Source organism: Monocercomonoides exilis (assembly GCF_001643675.1).
Source record: "Monocercomonoides exilis strain PA203 chromosome Unknown scaffold25-1336746, whole genome shotgun sequence".
In the NCBI taxonomy this organism is placed as follows: Eukaryota; Preaxostyla; order Oxymonadida; family Polymastigidae; genus Monocercomonoides; species Monocercomonoides exilis.
Window position 1 is genome coordinate 1171453 of NW_027150570.1, and position 19076 is coordinate 1190528.

The following is a 19076-nucleotide window of genomic DNA, read 5'->3' on the forward strand; positions in this document are numbered from 1 at the left end:
ACCAATTGTTATACACAAAGCTAGATTCAAATAAAGCAGTTCCATTTATTCTGCACCAATTCAATGAAATATCCCTTTCATTATCAAATTGGCAATCAGAAATTATATTTGAAATTAATTTTAAAGCAAAAGAAGCGACAGATTTTGCTTATATTTCGTTTCGATTGCGAGATTTATTAAGTTTTGATATTTGTGAATCCTCTGAATCTTTATTACAAAATAAATCTTTAAACCTTGGAGAGACCGATGAAATATATTCGTTGAGAGCGAAAGTTTTGCCCTCATTTTTCATCTGTTTAGATTTTTGCGACAATTTGGAACAAATCTATTTAAGAGCATCTGAATCGGAGAAGGATTTATATGAACAAATTGTCTTTGAGCTTAAAAAGTGGCATCGCATATGTTTGGAAATACCGCTTAAAACATTTTCGTTGTTGTTTGCTACAATTACATCTCTGTCATTTGAACAGCAACTTCAATTTCCATTTAAAATGAAAGTTCCACAACATGAAATCTGTCCGCTATGTGATAATTTTTCTGAAGCCCTCTTGTCAAATGATGGATCTGCTCAAAAAGATGTTAAAGGGAATATCAATGTGCATGTACTTGAATTTCATCAATCAACGAGTTCTTATCTAATTGATCGAGAATTGAATCAATATTTTAAATTGCTAAGCACATTCACGGACAAGTACACAATGGTCTCTACAGTTATATGGTTCAGATTATTTCATCCATATCCATCATCGCGATATGATTTTCCATCTTCTTCAATTTGTGTTGAATACTTTTCTGTTCTTCATAATACACTCACCGGAGCACCTATTTTACAGAGCCTTCAACCCACAAACCCCACAAATAAAAGTAATTCTTCTTCTTCTTCCTCCTCCTCCTCCTCCTCAACTCTATTTCCTCGACTATCTTCGATACGTCATCCTCCAAATATTGCTCCAGTCACTCCTCTGCCAAATATCCCAACACAAGTCATCACGCACAGTCTCTCAATGCCGCTTCATTCTGTGACAATTGGTCAATTTCAAGTGATGGATTCGCGACTTGTACCAGAAGACGACCGGTGGAGTGTATTCATGTCTTCAACAGATGCCACTACTAACAAATATATGAAGCGAATGATGAACATAAGGCAAAGAAAATGTTTGAATATAACCTTAAATGGATATTCATCAACTGAACAATCACAAAGTGCGTCTTCTGATTCTTCAGATATATCAGCATCTGACAAAGAAGTAAATGACTTTTCCACAAATGAATGGAGTCAGCCCGTGTTTCATAGAAATCGTCTTCTTTCCTCAAAATATCAGATGAGAATCAGTCTGACATACTGTGCTGTGACAGGTTCAGAGTCGCCATTGATCGAGGCAGGCATTGCACTTGCAAACAAAAGCAATTTTTCAAAGATGGATGAAGCTACTGAAGCTTCATCTGACTATTCAGTAAATGCTTCTCAACAATGTGCAGATGTTAATGAAAAGAACAGAAATGAATTGGAATCGAAATGCAAAAACGAAACATTACAAGAAGAAGAAAGGAAGTTGAAACAATTAAAAGAAAAGTACAAATTCCTTAAGGCTGTTTCGTCTCTTGACAGTCAGACACTTCTTGGTTTGTTTTTATTCTTTTATTAAAATTGTTTGATTATTATGATTTTTTTGAAACACAAATTTTTATACAAATTAGGAAAATCAAATCAAAATCAGTCTCAGTCAATCAGCGGGTATTCGATGAAATTGAGAGAAATGGACATACAAAGGGGGATGATGAAACTGCAACAAGACGCCTTTTCTGGTGATTGTGATGAAGAATTAATCTTGTCAAATTATGATGAAGAAAATAGTTTGGATTCGCCATCCGAGAAAAGAAGCATAAAGATGCGTTTGAGATCTGATCAGGATGTAGTTGCATACATGCTCAATGAAGAAGAACAAAAAGAAGACTCGGAGTTACTAACAAGCTCCGAAGAACAAAAATTGCTCTCTGCAAATGAGGATAAAAGATACAACAGCAATGCTTGCCATATCTATCCGGTGATTGCATCAGCCCCTGTAACAGAGCCTGGACTGAATGAAACAGCAGCACATGCCACAGAAACATATCGTGTGCAGGACCATTTAGTATCTTCTACGAGTGGAATGCAGCTTTCTCGTTCTGACTCATCTTATTCAAGTTCTGATGCACATTCTGCTCAGAAAGCTGCTCTCCCTTTTCTTTCGACGATAGCCTCGCCTGTTTCTTCCGCTTCACGCACTTTCATGTTCAACACAGAACTGGATGCTTCGATGGCAATCCAGCAGATGAAGAAAGATGTGCGCAGATTGGATGCATTTCGGATTGATGTATGTTTAACGCCACTTCCTCTGAATGGAACGCCCTTGCCTCATCCGAATTGCTATGTTCAGTATGACTCCTTCAAGGAGCAGGACAATGATTCGAAAAAAGTGAATCAGCAGACACAACAAATTGAATCAGCAGAGTCTTCACCTTTTAGAAGCATATCTTTGGAGAATAAATCTGTTGAAGAGGAGATACAGAATTTGCATCAAAAGATATTTAAAGCAGATTCAGATGAGTCGCAATCAATGCAACTGTCAGAAGAATCATCAACAGAAAAAGAAAATAATAACATGGAGAGCGAAGAAGATAGCAGCCCTTCTGACAGCTGGAGCTCAGACGAAGAAGACAAGAAATTGGATAGTTTGAGTGAGTTGCTTTCGCTGCAAGTAACGCACACTCACAAAAAACGAGGAAGGCCACCAAAAGAGAAATCCGCGATTATCAAGCAATTGAAAGAATTGAAGCTCTCCAAACAGTCGAAACATAAACGGAAAGAGCATATTTCGAGAAGACTTCCTCAGCAAAAAAATGATATTCAAAAGAAACGAATAAAACTTTTTTCAAAGAAACTGCAAAATATATCTATATCTTATTTGGATCAGCTTCCATCCACAATTTATCCTTCTCTTTCTCTTCAGTCTCTCCTCTCTGCTCCTCCGACTCTTTCATTAACTCAGCTGTATGCCTCCTCTCTCTACTCACATCACAACTCTCACCAGTCGCCTTTGGACACTTCACTACTTTCACAAGATCTCACCCGCTCAATCGTGCCTGCTTCACTTCCTTCCAGTCTTGCCGAACAAGCAGCCGCGCTAATATCACACAGTGCTTTCCCCACTTCATTCTATGATCCACAAGACCCAGCTCAAAGTCCTGCTTCCTTATCTCTTAGCGCAGTCGCCTACACAGCCAGCCTCCTTCAGAGCAAAGACGATGATGATCCTATCTCATCAGCAGATGCTTCTATCACTTGTGATCCTATTCCACTGCCATCCATCCGCTTTTCATATTCTGTCCCTTTCAGTGCAATCACTCACATCGATGTTCAATCGCCTCTTTTATCCTCTCTTGCTGCTGCTGGTGATGCTAAAGCATTTATCCCTTGGCTGGCCGATGCAGATGGACAGTTAAAAACTAGTGGTGAATCACAAAATCATTTTTCTTTCGATTCTCTTTCTTCTCTATCTGATTCAATCGCAGTTATTGACTTCTACCATCACGAAAAAAGACATGGAATGACTTTTGAAATGGATCCGCCAATTGAGTCACTTCCGCAGTCTTTGATTGACAATCCTCTTTTCCTTGCTGAGATGCTCCATCTCAAATCCTTTTTCACCCTTGCCCAAACGGACCTTGCACCACAACGAATTGTACTGTCGCTCAACTCCAGCGGTGCCCTTCGCACATTTATGCGCTGCATCTACAGCCATCCGCGTCTCTATCACCTCGCATTCACTTCTCCATATAGCGGTATGTTGCCACAGTTCCATATAAAAGCACAGCAACTCAGACAAGTTTTAGCAAACAGGAAAAGGCAAATGCTTTCAGAAGAAAGCAGTCCGTCCGCAGATATTGTGAAAGAAGATCATGAACAAGTTGTCAGAAATGAAGCTCCACAAAATGAAAATTCGGAAAATTCAGAGAATTCTGAGCACAAGCAAGAGAGCAACACAAACAGTACAGATTACTCTTCAACTTCGATTGATCCAAATATTGAAAGCTTATTTGGATTGAACACACCTTCACAATGGGAAGCTCCAGAAATGCAGCCGATGTACTCTCCATTCGTTGGGCTATTCGACGCAAAGCATCATCAAAATTTAAACAAGGATCAACAAAACATTTCAGAAGAACAAGAAAAAGAGCAATCACAAGCATATTTTTTACCAACTCCATCATCCTTTTTCATATGTCATGTGTGCTCTCAGAGGTTTGTTACACTTCAGCTTCTTCAATATCATCTTTATGAGCAGCATTTCGATCAACACTCAGACACTTCATATTACAACTTCTTTGATTTTTCACTCACCCCTCCCATTCCACTTGGCTTTCCTTCTCGTTTCATTCAATTTCCAAGCAACAAAGACAATTCATCATCTTTGTTGTTAAATTCCACATCTCCTCCTTTCACAATCACTTCAACGCAACACTGGATTAGTTCTGCTCCATTCTTTCATCCATCTGCTCTTGTTCGTTCGAATCGTCCATTTGCTGTGTATTTTCCTGAGAAATTGGACGAAAACATCTTCTTGTCTGAGCAATTGAGAAAGCAATTAATTACCCATTCACCAATCGAGCAGTCGCTTCGCCATTTGAATAAAGAATCCTTCATTTTGTGTGAAAATGAATCAACAAAAGCTAATTTCTCAGCGTTGAAAAGAGATATTGCTGAGAACAGCAAATCTCTGTTGCAAAAAGAGGCACAACATCTTTCTAAAGCAGAAGAAAAGGATAAAGAAACAACAAACTCTGCACTTTCTTCGAAACTGTCAACATCTAATAACATTTCAGAAGCAGAACATGCTTTTAATATTCATATCCCTTCCGTTCCTTCTTTCATCTCTCCAGTTAGCAACGTGAAAGTTCAGCCGATCAATACAATCCACGTTATAACTGGGCAGACTACTCTTCAGACGAAGAAACTGAATCAGCCGACTTGCTCATTTGCCATTCAGCAAATGGATTTTTCAACAGGAGCAAACAACACACATCCAATTGCGCCTCCTTCACTGCCGTATTTGGATGACATAACTATTCCTCTCTCACAGCTGATGCTTGGTGGACTCACATACTTGTCTGGAACAACAGCTGATGTCGCACTGGAAATAGCTCCTTCGAGGGGGCTTTTCATTTACAGAATTAGACCCTTTGAACTTTTATCTTCACAATTCTTTCACTGCATTGATGTTCCTTTTCAAAGCATTCTATCGGTGGTTGTTGGAACAGAACGAGGAAAGCGCGGAGAAACTGGTGAAAGGAATACTGCAGCAATTACAGGAAGTATTCACCCTCACAGATCAAAGCATTACGAGAGGAATGAGTGGGAGGTTGGCACAAGTGATAGTGCTGCAAGGTCTTCGGCAATCAACGTAGAAGAACATGATAGCAATTCGAATGGGCATAACTCGGGACAAGGCACTGGCAGCAAAGGATCCAATATGTTATCAGCAGACGAGTCAAGTGAAGATGAAGACAGCAACGAAGAGAATCCGGAGCAATGGAATGGCTTATCAGATTGGGAAGAATGGAAGCCCACACTGGAAATAACAGTAGCTGCTCCACCGACATTTCGCTTGTGTGCCACAAGTGGTTCGAGAGAAATGTACGTTCCACAACCAGATTTTTCGGAGGAAAACGAGGCTTCAACAACGCAAAGGCATCTCCTTCGTTTTTATTCTGTCGCTGACTTTGAACAAGTGCTGAAAATGATGGAGCATCATTCTGGTTTTTATACTCTTTTCATGCAATCGAACTTCAGCAGGATCATTCCTCCGCTTCCTTCCTTTCCTCATTACGATCCTTTGACCTCTCCTTTTGAGACTGTTGATCAATACTCAAGGATTCTTCCTGACTTATGGATTATCTCGTGCACTGCCACTGGAATAGATACTGATTCACAGAGCAAAATATCAATTGGAGCAAATGATATTGTTTCAGATTGGATGAATCATCAAGTGGAAAGCAAGATGAGCAGGAAAAGCAATATTGGCCAAGAACTGCAATTAGCTGAGATATCTGCGAAACAGGAAATGAATTCCATGGCTTACGATCAGAGGATGGAATTTGAGGAAAGTCTGATTAATGGTGATGATTATGATGAAGACAACATAAGAGCTCAACTACAATTACAACTATCATCGCATCATCTTCGATATCAAACGCAACACAGACCATTTCAGAGTCATTTTTTCTCAATGCTACATGCACCTCCTCCTTCGTCTGTTACAATCTATGAAGTTCAGCCTTGTTATTTCTTTCGTTCTGTTCCTTCTGAAGCATCACTTATTCGTTTTTTGCATCCACTCTACACTTCTCCAATTAAAAATCCAGGGCCTATTCTTTTCTACAGGCCAAAAGACAAAAGCTTACTTCCCCGCTTTACGCAATGGAACAATGAACGGATGAAAGAGCGCAGAAGAGGAACTGGCTGGTGGTTGGAAGACCGCCACATATCGCCTTCACATAAATCATTTGGGAAAGTCGTTCGATATTCTTTGTATAAGAGAAACAAGCAGGACAGGGAAATAGTTACACAAATCTTTGAAAAGAGAAAAACAGAATCGCTAAGAAGAGACAACCATTTGTCATTTCTTCATGAGATTCCTTCACTTTTGGATACAAAAGTACTTATTGTTGAACAGAAACATTCCAAAAATTCATCGATTTCTTCTTTGACTGTCTTGTCACCAACTGAATCAACAGCCATCCAACAATCACATCTATCAACATCTCAACTGGACGGTATACAGAGTTCAGATTCCAGCGCTATTCTTGATCTTCCTTTGTTCACTCAATCAATTGAAAGGGCCCGCCAATATGATTCTGCACAAGGTGAGAGTCAGCAAGAGAATCAAGATGTGCAAGTATCTAAAGGCTTATTATCTATGAATTCTGGAGGAAGTGATAGTTTAATCCTTCAGACAATAGAACATTCTTCGAATAATCTCACTCGCTCGCATTCACTCAGAAGTTCTTCTCCAACCCGATCAAAGACAGTAGCCCGTAGTTCGACTATGAGAGAAGTATCTTCTTCATCTGCTTCATTGGATTCTTCTGATTCATTAGATATTTTGCCTTTTTCTTATTCAACATCTTCATCTTCAGCAGCGTCAAGATCAAATTCTATATCTCCTTCAAAGAATCTGAAAAATAATCAAAAATTTAACATTGAAAACGATTCGATGCAGATGCAACTTCAGAAGAATCAAACTTCTATTACTTCTTTAATTATCGACCATGAAGAAATAATTGAAAACATTCTTCCATCTTTCATTGCCAGACAAAGGCAAAAGCAGTATGATACAAAAATTAAAGCACTTAAAAGCTTGTCAGTGAGAAGAATGAAAGAAAAGAATTTGAATTTGGCAGTATCTCAGAATTTACAGCAAAACGTTTTAAGTAGTGGGAACAGCATGAAAGGAGAATCACATAAAGCAGATGAAATGTGGAGTGACAACGATCTTAATGGAGATGGAGATGGAGATGAGGATATGATGCTAACAGAAGACGATTTCTTTGAGCAGACTGGTATTCCGCCGATTATGGACTCTTGTGAAATATCACTAAAGAGGGTGTTCTGCAAATGCAATGCTGAGAGGAAGAAGCAGCGTGCTCGCTTGAAGCAGTTGTATTTGAAGACTAAGCACACACTTGTTGGATGGTCTGAAATAAGCGCCCGCTTAAAATCTGCTCCTTCTTGCACAGATATCAAATGGCTTGAAGACATTGGCCAATCAGGTATGAGTTTTATATTTTCTTCAAAAAATAAAATTCCATTAAATTTTCAAATTTGTCAAACATTAATCGAAAAATTTTATTTATCGATAATTTGAAATTTTTTAGTTTATCAACCTGTCACATGCCCTTGTCTTGCTGCCGGTGAGCCTTGTTCCCCAGCATGTGATTGTGACGGATGTAACAATCCTCTAAATGAACTTCCGTTATCGCACATGTCATTTTGCTGTCGTGGAAATCTTCTTGCATATCTCCTTTGCTTGCGAAGAGGAGAGCTTTCTGTTACTCTTCTTCTTCCGTGTAAACGACCTCATCATTTGAATGTGACTTCATTGATTCGTTATCCCTCTGCCTCTTCAACACTTTTACCACCACTTGCCGGACCTGATTCAAGTACATCCATCGCAGCCACTCAACCATCTGGAGGGCAAGAACAGAAAAGTTTAAAGCTGATTAACTCTGCAGATCAAGGCTCGTTATGTTATAATGAATGGAAGTGCAGCTGTGGCGAAGTTTTCTTTTATTCTTTTTGTCAAAAAGAAGTTCTCTCAGTAAATGAATGGTGGCATTGTGATGTTTGCAACATGTGCAGAAAAGCAAGCTTCTCTCATTGTGCTTTGTGTAATCATTGTTCACCACAAGACCAACTGGGGTGTGTGTTCTGCACAAACAGAACCGCTCTGATAGAGTGGAAGCGAGTGAATGATGGACTTGGAACAAGACGCTCATTACGTTCACAAGAGAATACTCGACTCGTTCCGTCTCGTCCAAATCTAACTGGCCATGAAGCTCTTCATGCACAGAGATGGGAGAAGCCTGTGCTCATGCGAGATTGGTGTTGGTCACGAGAACGATTAATGGACAGAAAATGGAATTATCCTCCTGAAATATTTCCCATTGGAATGGTAATGTGGATTGGAATTGATGAATCTTTGCAGTTGAGATAATATTTATTGATATTCGTGCATTGTCACTTGTTCTGAGTTCAACTTTTGAAGAATGCTCATTTATAAAATAATTATTTTTTTTTAATGTTCTTTTGGTGTGATTTTTATTTTAAGTCCTTGGAATAATTTTTTGAAAAGTCTGTACTTCTTTATTTGCTTATTATTATTTTCAAAAAATGTGTGTTTCGTTCTTTTTATTCATCGTTTGGAAAAATAGTTACATAACGAGCACAACTTTATCGTTATCAACAAACAAAATTAATAATTATATCGTTGAAATTAAAATGATAAAAAATTAAAATGGAGATTTAAAATGAAGTATGAAAAAAAGAAAAAGAAGAAGAAATTCAATCTTCGAATGAAGTTGCATAAAGAAAAAGAGCGACTCTTGTTCTCTCTGCAAATAAATGAGAATGAATGACATCCTAAAAGTCAAATGAATGGTGGTGAAAAAACATTATTTATAAATATGGAAAATAATTTTCAAATTCTTTGTTCAAACTAAGACCTTTATTTCTTTGCTTAATCATGCAAGGGTTCAACGCAACAATGTCATCTTCATATCCTTCTTCCTCCAGTTTGTCAAATATCTTTCTCACTGTCTCTTTTCGTTTTGCCTCAGCTCTTTCGTCTCTATACTTTAATCTCAATCTTGAATAAAGTTTTTCAAGATTGTACAAGCAATTTTTAGTTGATAAATTAATCAATTCTAATTTGGTTGCTTTCTTCATAGAAGCATCAAATGCTCCACCTTTCAGAAAGTCATCAACTTCCAAATAGATAGTCATTAATGATAATCTAAAAGTTTCAGTACATTCAAAGCTAATATCTTCATAATTATCTTTTGCGACTCGAAATATTCGAACAACTATGTTTATAAGCCCAACAAATTCCTCTTTCCTCTTTTTGAAAACCCACAAAAAATTTCTGACTGTTGCAATCCAACTAGAAATTATCGGCATTTCTTTCCTTTCTTTTCCTCTTTTTTCCTCCTTTCCCTCCCAATTCACGCACTTGAACAGTTCTTCCATTTCTCCAATTGCTTCCCTCACAAAATGAAATTCGTTGACAACTAAATCTTCCAAGCTTTCGTTGTTGAAAAATCTTTTTATCAAAAAGTTCCAAGCTGACTGATAGGCAAGTCGTGTGAGGTTGTGGTGATTTTGGTGATATAGGATGATTTCTGTAATTTCTTTCAGATAAAGTTCTGGTTTCACTTTCTAAATTTTAAAAAAAAATATTTTTAAAAAACAATAAATGAACATCGAAAAAGAAGCAGAAGAATTCATGCGTTATATTTCCAAATGCCACTCAAAGCAGACAAAGCCATTTCCACTTCTTTTTGAGTTTCTTTGTTTTCTTCATTGTTCAATGCCACTCTGAAAATGCAAGGCAGACATATTTCAAGCAACTTGTTGGGTACACTATAATTATTGTTCATCAGATAGCATGTGCACAGATCAATCAATAGCTTTTCGTTTCTTTTTTCTTTTTTCACCTCTTCTTCTGCAATGAGTTTCTCAAAAGTTGCACGAAGCGAAAAATGAAAATTTTCCCTAACATCTCGGTTGTTTGGCTTACAATATTCAATGTGTTTCAACAGTAACAATGCATTTTCTATCGATATCTTCCTTTTTTCAATCATTTTGTTGACTTTTTTGAACAGTTCTTCTGTGAAAAAGGATTTAAATTCTTCATTATTTATTGCCTCTACAGATGCGTTCATTTCTTCAATTTTCCGTTTTTGTTCATCTTCATCGCAATCTTCCAGTTCAAAAAGAAATTCTGAATGAAATAATGAAATATCAAAAATTAAAAACTCAGGTGTATTATTGTTTGCAAGCTTTTAAATTTTTCGTCAGTGCTCATCTCCAGGATTTCAGAAAAAGGTACAGATTTGGAAAATAACAAGATTTTCCATTCATATGAAAAATGATATTCAATGAAAAAAATATAATATAAAATAAAACATCTCGCTTCAAAATATATGTTGGTGCTCGTACCATCTTTCAATTTGGTAATTTTGACAAGAAACAGTGGAGAAAAGCAATGATTAATTGGCTTTTTCAAATGTTAAGGGTGCTAAGTTCAGTTTGTTTGTTAAGGAAAACTTAAATCCAATTAATAATAATAATAATAATAATAATAATAATAATAATAATAATAATAATAATAATAATAATAATAATAATAATAATAAGACAAGTGCGACAAGGGCTAAATTTGTCGGTTACGGACACAAGTGACCGACGAGCCAATTATTTCGTGATAAAAACCTTCATTTGTCAAAAAAATTCATTTTCTGAAATTTTTCGAAAAATAAGAGAGAAGTTCATTTCAAATTTGAATTTGTTAATAAATATTTAATGATTCAAATTTGGGTGATTTTTTTTGACATCATAAAAAAAGTTCAAAAATCGAAAAAATAAAATGAATTGTGGTATTTGTTGATCAATGAATAAAATTTATTTTTTTTTGAAAGTATTTAGCTTTTGAAACTGTGATTTATATGTGTTTTATTTATTTATTGAAAAAAACATACCTTTTTCAGACTTTTAGTGAAAATAATTTTTATGATCAAGTTTCCTTAAAAAAATATGAAAACAGAAAATTCAAACTTTAAAAAGAAAATAGCAAGTTTCATAACTTGCAAAACTAAACTTATTAAGAAAAATTATATTTATTGAACAATGTTGATGGATATTAATGTTCAAAATTTCATTCCTCCAAATTATATTCAATGAGTTTTGTTTTTATTGAGCTGAAATTTCATCTCCAAGTTCCTGTTCCAGCCGTTCAGTTCAATGGTATAATAAAACAATGAACTTAATGGTGGGGAAACAACAACAGACGATCGCAACAGAGTCAATCTCTTCTTTTCTTTCCTAATTATTCTTATGAAATGATTATCTAACTTTCTTCTCCATCCGCTGCCCATCTTTTTTCAGTTTCTGCTCCACTTCATCGAAATCTCCCATTTGATAATGTTGCCCATGTTGTCTTCTTTTATCTCCACCGTTTTCCAAATAAATCTTTCATTACACTGTTTTTCGCTTCTCATATGAAAAAAAGAACTTGTGAAGCTTATTCTGAGAATTCATTTCGTTCATTTTCTTTTCTTTCTTCTCCTCTTTGGAATCTCCTTCTTCCTCAACCACACCTTCATCATCAGTCTCGCATTTGACAATCCCAGCATATTCCACCTCATCTCCATAACAAACCGATTTTCCTTCAACTCCTTCAACATCTCCGACTGTTCCATGAGCAGCGTCATCTTGGAATACAGAAACCAGCAAATTTCCTCGCACAACAAGTTTTCCTTGATGTGAATATCAGCCGGTTCAGTATGATTGAAGAGGTAAATGAAGGAAGAGGAAGAGGAAGTAGAAGAAAACGAAGGAAGAGTAAGAGATAGAGGAAGTCATTGAGAAAAACTTGAGGAAGGTGATATAGCATGAAGCTGAAGAACAAAGCTTTGTTTGTTTTGAAGTTCATGATGATAGATAAGATGATGAAAAAAAAGAAGAAGAAACAGAAGCAGTTGTGTTTCATGTTATGCTCAGATGGGATCGAACTTAATGGAATTTGTTTCAGTCGTATCAGATAAGGAGTTCTATGAAAACAGTTTTGATCGAGTCGATTGCTTTGTTTTCTGTTGAATCTTGTGCATGTTCTGACAGAGAAAAAGAAATCCCTCGCGACAGAGGAAGAGGAGAGAGAAGAAAGAGGATGCTGCTTTTGTTGCGGAGAAGAGAAAGAAGAAGATGATGAATTGACAGATGAAATAGAAGATAGAGCGAGATATGACGAAGTGTCTGTTATTATTGTTGCGATGAGCAAAGAAAAGAAATCTCATAAAAAAACTGAATTGAGAAGTTGAGTCACAGCCTGATTGCACATTTCCTCCACTGCATCTGTGAAAGGATGAAGAATAGAATTGAATATTCAAAAAAAAAAAAATAATTACAAAAATAAATTATGACAAAATTATTCTTGTATCAAATGATATATCAAACCATCAATATCTTTGCGGAAAGGGGGGAAATGAATGTGGCCAGCTCATCAGAATGGCAGAACGATAGAATCTGCTCTAAACTCTCCTGCACGTGAAAGCAGATGCACCACTTGTCATCGATGCCTAGTGGATGTTGTGCTAGAGGATTGAAGAGGAAGAAGGCAGAAGAGAGAAGCTGTTGTGAGTGTCAGGTGAATGGGATGAGGTCAGAAGAGAAAAAAGAGGGAAAGAAGGTGGGCAACAACAATAACAACGACAATGATAACGTTAAGTCAGAGAATTGATGTTGTGACTGTGAAGCGGAAGAAGAAGACGATGAAAGAAAAGATTCAGAAGCAGTAGCAGAAAAAGAAGAAAGAGAAGAAAGAAGGAATAAGAAGTTGTGAAGGAAGATGATGTGTTGGCAGATACAGATATTGAAAAAGTGTGTTGCATTTCGATGATTTTTTGCTGAATCCTTCTTCGATTTATTATTTCGTGTGGAAAATGTAAGGTAAGTGTGGTTAGAATCGAAACAGGCTTATTCTTCATTTTTTCTTCTTTCATCTTTTCATTTGATCCCCTTTCTTTCTAAGCCTTTCGAATATCTTTATCAAATACATCTTCTTCTTTTTCTTCTTTCTCATTATCAACGCATTTGCCTGTTAGAAGCAACAATCCATTTTCACCCTTATCACTTGCAAACTCATTTGCATTCCTCTTCTAATCCTTCTTCTCTCCCTTTCCACCCTTCTCACCTTCCACCAGAATCCACTTTCTTTCCACATACGCTGCACAGTTCAGAAGGATGCTCTGTGGCTCAAACACATCCCTCGTCGCTGACACGCTGATGCTTGCAAACACACCAGCATTGCCCAATCTGCTCTTCCGGAGAATCATAAAACAGATATGCAGCGAAACTGAAGAAATAGATGAATGAGAGTGAGAGGAAGAGATTTGGCCGGATGCTCAAATGGACTTTAGTGTGAGTGAAGAGAAGTCTGTGGATGGTGGCGAAGGAGTGAGTGGCTTTGGAGGAGTTCCAACAAGAACAGAAGGGGCAGACAATTGCGTGTGTGGCAAGGGAGAAAAAGGAGGAGTGGCAAATGTTGAGGAGGCTGTGATGTTTTGAGTGTGCAGTTGCGCAGATGAGAGTATGCTGTCAAACGAATAAAATGTCTGCTGCTGTTCATCATCATTTTCATCACCTCCTTCTTCTCTTCCCATGTCCCTCCTCCTCCTTTCTGTTACTGCCTGTGGAAGCCTTGTATCGAAAGCGTCATTTTGCAATGTGCGAAACTCGTCTTTCTCATTTATCTTCGTCTTCGGCTTTGACGTTTCCAGCTGACTCCTTTCCTCTGCTCTGCGCTCAATTTGCTTTTGAAATCCACCTTTTTTGCCTCTTCCATTTGAACATGCAGTCCTCTCTCTTCGCTTTTTGGCGGTGTTATAAAGCGAGCGGATGAACGCAATGTGCCTTGAAGCTCCTTTCCTCTTCCACTGCCATTTCTCATTCGATGCCCATTCGCCTCATTCACCCTGTTTAGCACAGCCGGAGTGCTGAAGCCGTACGAAGTGCTGAAGCAGAGCGGAATGCGTCTCTGAGGAAGAGGAAAACAGTTCAAATGCATATCCAGTGAAGCTGCAGAATGCATTGATGGTGACGATGATGATGAGAATAATGAAAAATGAGGAGGATGGGAAGGAGAAGGAGAAGGAGAGGGAGAGGAGCAGGACGATCTATTTGAATACAGAGGAATCTGCAGGATCTGAACAGAGCTGAACATTCCATCTCTGTCAGCTGAAAGAGAAGTGTCTGTTTTGTCTTGCCCAGCCAAAGAGCTGCCCATGCAATCAGAGCGAGGATGTGCAGATGGTAGTGGAGGAGAGCATGCTGCATAAGGGAGTGGTAACTCAGCAGGAATTTGTGCTGGAAAGCGTATATCGTTGACTGTGTGTGTTTCCTGCTGCTTCCCCAGCGACTCAATAAACCGCCTCTCTCGCTCTGCAATGGGGATCGCTTGCGCCTCTGATCCGATCGGTTGCAAAGAGGCTGATGATACAGCATGCCGAGCACCTGCAAGGCTGAAGCAGCCAGAGAGTACACGCCCGACAAATGACTGAAGCCTGTGTTGATGAAGTGAAAAGCATGTTGTTGCCAAGCACAGCAAAAATACAGAAAATAGCAACAGAAATAACAAACAAGTTGACAAAAATATCATTTTAAACAAAATGACAAAAACGCAAACCACTCCAAGTTTTCTCTATCCACGGGGTAATTGTCGTAAGTCCCAAGAAACAGTTTGAAGCGTCCGTCCAATTCAGAACAAAACGAAGGAGCACATGCTTTCAAATTCATCTGGACACAACAGAATAAACAGCAAGCACACACACAAACACAAAATAATAGTCAAAATGGATATCCTTTAACCTTTTTGATAATAAAAAATATCTTTTCAAGCCCGCAATGACGCTATTTGATTACGCAGAAAACGAATGTTGTGATCCGAACAGCTCTCCAAAAAATGATTCGTGAGTGTCATCGAAACAGACTCTCATATTCCAATAACTTGCATGAGCTGCGGAAGAAAGACGAGATAATCTGTAATTGGTTCGATTCTCTGACACAACAGGAAGTGAGAGGATCAACAAAGATGAATGTGAAGAAGGCAAAGAAGAAGAAGCAATTGAAAAATGTGATTTCAGTCGAACGAAATTCATGAAGTTGAAAATAATTTGTATGAAGTCGTTGATTGGACCAAATATTTTATTCAATGAGTTGATTTCATATATGGTAACACAATCGTTATCATAATATTTGTTGAAGGCTGAAGGAAATTAATTCATGAAAAATAATATCCTCAGTTCGTTGACTTTCTTTTTGTAAATGTTCTGCCCTTCACTTAGAAACAAAAAATAAAGATATTTCTTAATTTCTTTCCTCTTCCAATTTTCCTCTTTCGTTCAACCCCCAAAATCATCAGAAAATACCAATTCCCTTCCTTTTCTTCAGAATTCTCAATCTCTTCCAAAATATCCTCTCCTCTCATAAAAAAAATACCCCTTTTCCATTCGGATATTTCAGAATATTCATCCTCTGTCCCGCTTTTGCCCTCTTTTATTTCTTTTCAAATTCCATTTCTCCAATCGCCAATTATCACTTTCTTCATCATCCCCAACCACTTCTCTACATATTTTCTATTTTTTCTCCTCCGAATTTCCACTTGCTCTTCTCCACCTCTTTGTCTCCAAATTTCTTTCATACAAAAGCCCCTCTTGAAACATTAACATTCAAAAAAAAACTCAGCTCCAGCCCTTTCCCACAGAAAATCCTCTTCCATCACTTGGATGCACCATATATCTCCTGTGCCTGCTATTGACGAGATAAAAACGAAATACAACTTTGGGTGTTTGAAAACATTTTTTAGGGGTTGATCAAAGAAATAATGAAAAATCTGGCTGAACATCCACAGCACTGCGGGTGGGCAGAAACGAACCTCCTATAAGATAAACAAAAAATTATGGTGAGAAGCATTCCATATTGTATTCAGCCACTCAGAAGTTGAAGCAATGAGGAGAGTTTTTATAATAATGACGTCTTCAAAGATGAGCGTGATGAAAAAATGCAATCGAAGAGCAGTTTGGTATTTATTTGTTTTTCTATATGTGAATATTTGTCTGTTGATTGATTTTGAATTTATTTCAGAGCAGCAGGCACAAATTAATGAAATTGAATAAAAGAGGGATTTCTCGTAATCAAGGGTGACTGTCGAATTGGGACAGCGAATTCATATGGAAAGTGCCCAGGGTGAAGGAATTTGAATGGAAATTGACGATGATATTCTTTGAAGAAATACAGAGTGCCATGAATTGAGAAAGATGGAAGTGAATGGAAAGCAAAAATCTTTCATTTTTCGAAAAAGCAAGAAATCGATGCGTTTGATGGAGAAATGACTTCTGGAAAGGACAGTTGGAGAATCAGATGATGAAGCGCTGAAAATTGAATGTTTTCATTTGTTATTTGTCGATTTCGACTTCACTTATTCTATTCTTTTTCAATAACATCATTAATTTAATTTTAAAAAAAAGATATTTATTAATTAAATAAAAATAATCATTGCAGTAATGTTATATTAAAGATTGAACTTGTATTTTGAACTATTTATTGTAGTTTTGATATTTTTTATGATATATTTTTTATTTCTTTCACAAATTTTAAATAAAAAACGATTAGAAACAAATTGAAATCAACAAATAAGTAATAATAATATTTTATTAAATTATATTTTCATTTTTTATCAAATTTGAATTATCTATTCAACCCAACCCTTAATGAATAAATTTTTTGATCAAACGTCGGAATTTTTTATGAAATCAAAAAAAATCACCCATTTGTCAGAAAACGAAAAAATAACTTTTAAATTAGAAAATCACAAAAATGGAGATTGGCTTTGTCACAAGATCAGTAAATGGTATTGGAATAATAAAATTTTATTGAAATAAATATAATAATTCGAATAATCAGATTTTATTCCAGATAACCCAAGTTTATTCGAATTAAAAAGGTTTATTCAAGAAAGACCAAGTTTATTCCAATTAATCCCTCAACAAATATTTTTTTTATCCTTTTTTTAATTCATATACACTGAATAATCAGAACATATGGGTGATTAATTTTGATGTCATATTTTTCCATTCAAAAATTTCGGTTCGAAAAATCTCCCTTGAATATTAACAAAAGAACATAGAAAAGAGAATATGCATTCTCATAAGTCCATCGTTTTCAATTCAGCTAAAACATTTGTTTTTGAAAAAGTTCTGATGTTTTAAGCACTTAAATCAAAAATCTTTCCCCAGTGACAAGCAATCTTTGAAAAAACAGCACACCGAAAAAAGTTATGATTTCAAAAAGAATCACACATATTTTAATGAATAGATGTTAACACATGTTGTTCAATTCCGAATATTTTTATTTAACAGTTATGGTCCAAAATCGAAAAATGTTAGTCTGTTATCCGAACAACAGCATCTGAGATCGAATGAAATTGCATGAAATATCACGAATATGTTAAATTCATGATCACAAAAATGAGGATTAAGCAGATGACATGCAATATTTGAAGGGTTTTTGCCAATGAAAGAAGAATCATTTTAAAACGAGGAAAGTGCGTTCAATCTTTTCATTATTCAATTAACAGATTCACAGAATTGCATTAAAATCAAAACTCAAAGCAGTTCACGAGAAAATACATCTTTAAGGGAAATTTTATAAATTTGATCTTTTTTGATCATTAGATCTGAAATTTTTATTTTTAATTTGTGTGATAATATTTGAAATCATATCTTTTTTCGGTGTGTTCATTTTTCAAAAGGTGAATATTTTTAAAATGCAATTTTAATTCAAAAGAGAAAAAGAAAAACATATGTTTTTGAAACGAAAATTAAAAACCGAATCAAAGATTTAAATGCATTCAATGAGCCTTTAAATTTTCAATTTTTTTATTGATATTCAAAAGAAAAAAAAGAACCGAAATTTTTGGATGACAAAATATGATTTCAATAATAATCACCAATTTTTCAATTGAAAAACTAAATATTGGATAAAGAAAATTCACTGGAGACATTAAAATGCAAATTTCTTTCACATATATGAATGTGGACGAGTATTTCGAAGGAAAATGTCAAGTGTGCTGGTTTTTGCAAATGCGCGGGTTTTTCATCTAACTATCAAAATTAATTTTCGGTCTGTTTACCAATGTCAGGTATTCGAACATTTGAACTTTGAAATAAACCCGATTTCACATTGGTGGGAGATGGGTAGGTTCAAGTTCTTCCATTGAGCTTTCAAGAGAAATTGGACTGTGCAAATGTCTGAAAATCTTTCTTATTCATTCAAAATTAAAAGTGTGATAAAAAAATTCTTCAATGAGAATAAATAAACAAAATTATTAATTAATGATCATAACCATAAAATATTCAGTCTAAACCGGATATAATCACTTCGAATAAAATCAGATTCGTTTATTGTCACATTTTTCGATGCACCGACATTTTTTGCTTGTTTTTCATTCATTTTTCATCGCATATAATCACAGTGATGAAAATATATAATCACAATTTTTATTATAATGAGTGATAATTTGAATAAAAAATCGATTTTTTGATCAATAATTTCAATATTTATCTTTTTCAAAAATGTGCTCAAATTAGTCAAAATAATGTGTATTTATGATCAAAATTGTTCAAGTAAGTGAAAAAAGTGTATTTGTGTAGAATTTCCAAAAATAAAAAAATCGACACAAAATAAATTATTACAAAAATTAAATTTC

The 19076-nt window shown here is 35.9% G+C and overlaps 3 protein-coding genes across 3 annotated transcripts; 1 reads left to right on the top strand and 2 right to left on the bottom strand.

Moving 5' to 3' along the window:
* Nucleotides 1-698: 698 nt before the first annotated feature.
* Nucleotides 699-8753, top strand: MONOS_1401 (uncharacterized protein; the record flags this gene model as incomplete). The annotated part of the gene is made up of 4 exons (XM_067866772.1): nt 699-1623; nt 1699-7366; nt 7484-7809; nt 7915-8753. 4 exons carry the CDS (start codon nt 699-701, stop codon nt 8751-8753), a joined length of 7758 nt encoding a protein of 2585 aa, XP_067726721.1.
* Nucleotides 8754-8924: 171 nt separating this feature from the next.
* MONOS_17647 (uncharacterized protein) lies at nt 8925-10828 on the bottom strand. The gene is made up of 5 exons (XM_067870586.1): nt 10757-10828; nt 10598-10622; nt 10045-10538; nt 9256-9973; nt 8925-9178 (listed from the first exon to the last, which is right to left on the bottom strand). Exons 1-5 carry the CDS (start codon nt 10757-10759, stop codon nt 9033-9035), a joined length of 1386 nt encoding a protein of 461 aa, XP_067726722.1. The 5' UTR covers nt 10760-10828; the 3' UTR covers nt 8925-9032.
* A 3232-nt stretch (nt 10829-14060) lies between these two features.
* On the bottom strand, nt 14061-15106 carry MONOS_1402 (uncharacterized protein; the record flags this gene model as incomplete). Its single annotated transcript, XM_067866783.1, has 2 exons — nt 14061-14874; nt 14997-15106. 2 exons carry the CDS (start codon nt 15104-15106, stop codon nt 14061-14063), a joined length of 924 nt encoding a protein of 307 aa, XP_067726723.1.
* Nucleotides 15107-19076: the final 3970 nt, after the last annotated feature.

Excerpts from the sequence above, each read along its gene's own strand:
- MONOS_17647 (XM_067870586.1), bottom strand. Across the intron at positions 10,539-10,597 it reads CACTGACGAAAAATTTAAAA|AATTTCTTTTTGAACTGGAA; the intron begins GCTTGCAAACAA and ends TATTTCATTCAG. Across the intron at positions 9,974-10,044 it reads GTGGCATTTGGAAATATAAC|AAAGTGAAACCAGAACTTTA; the intron begins GCATGAATTCTT and ends TTTAAAATTTAG.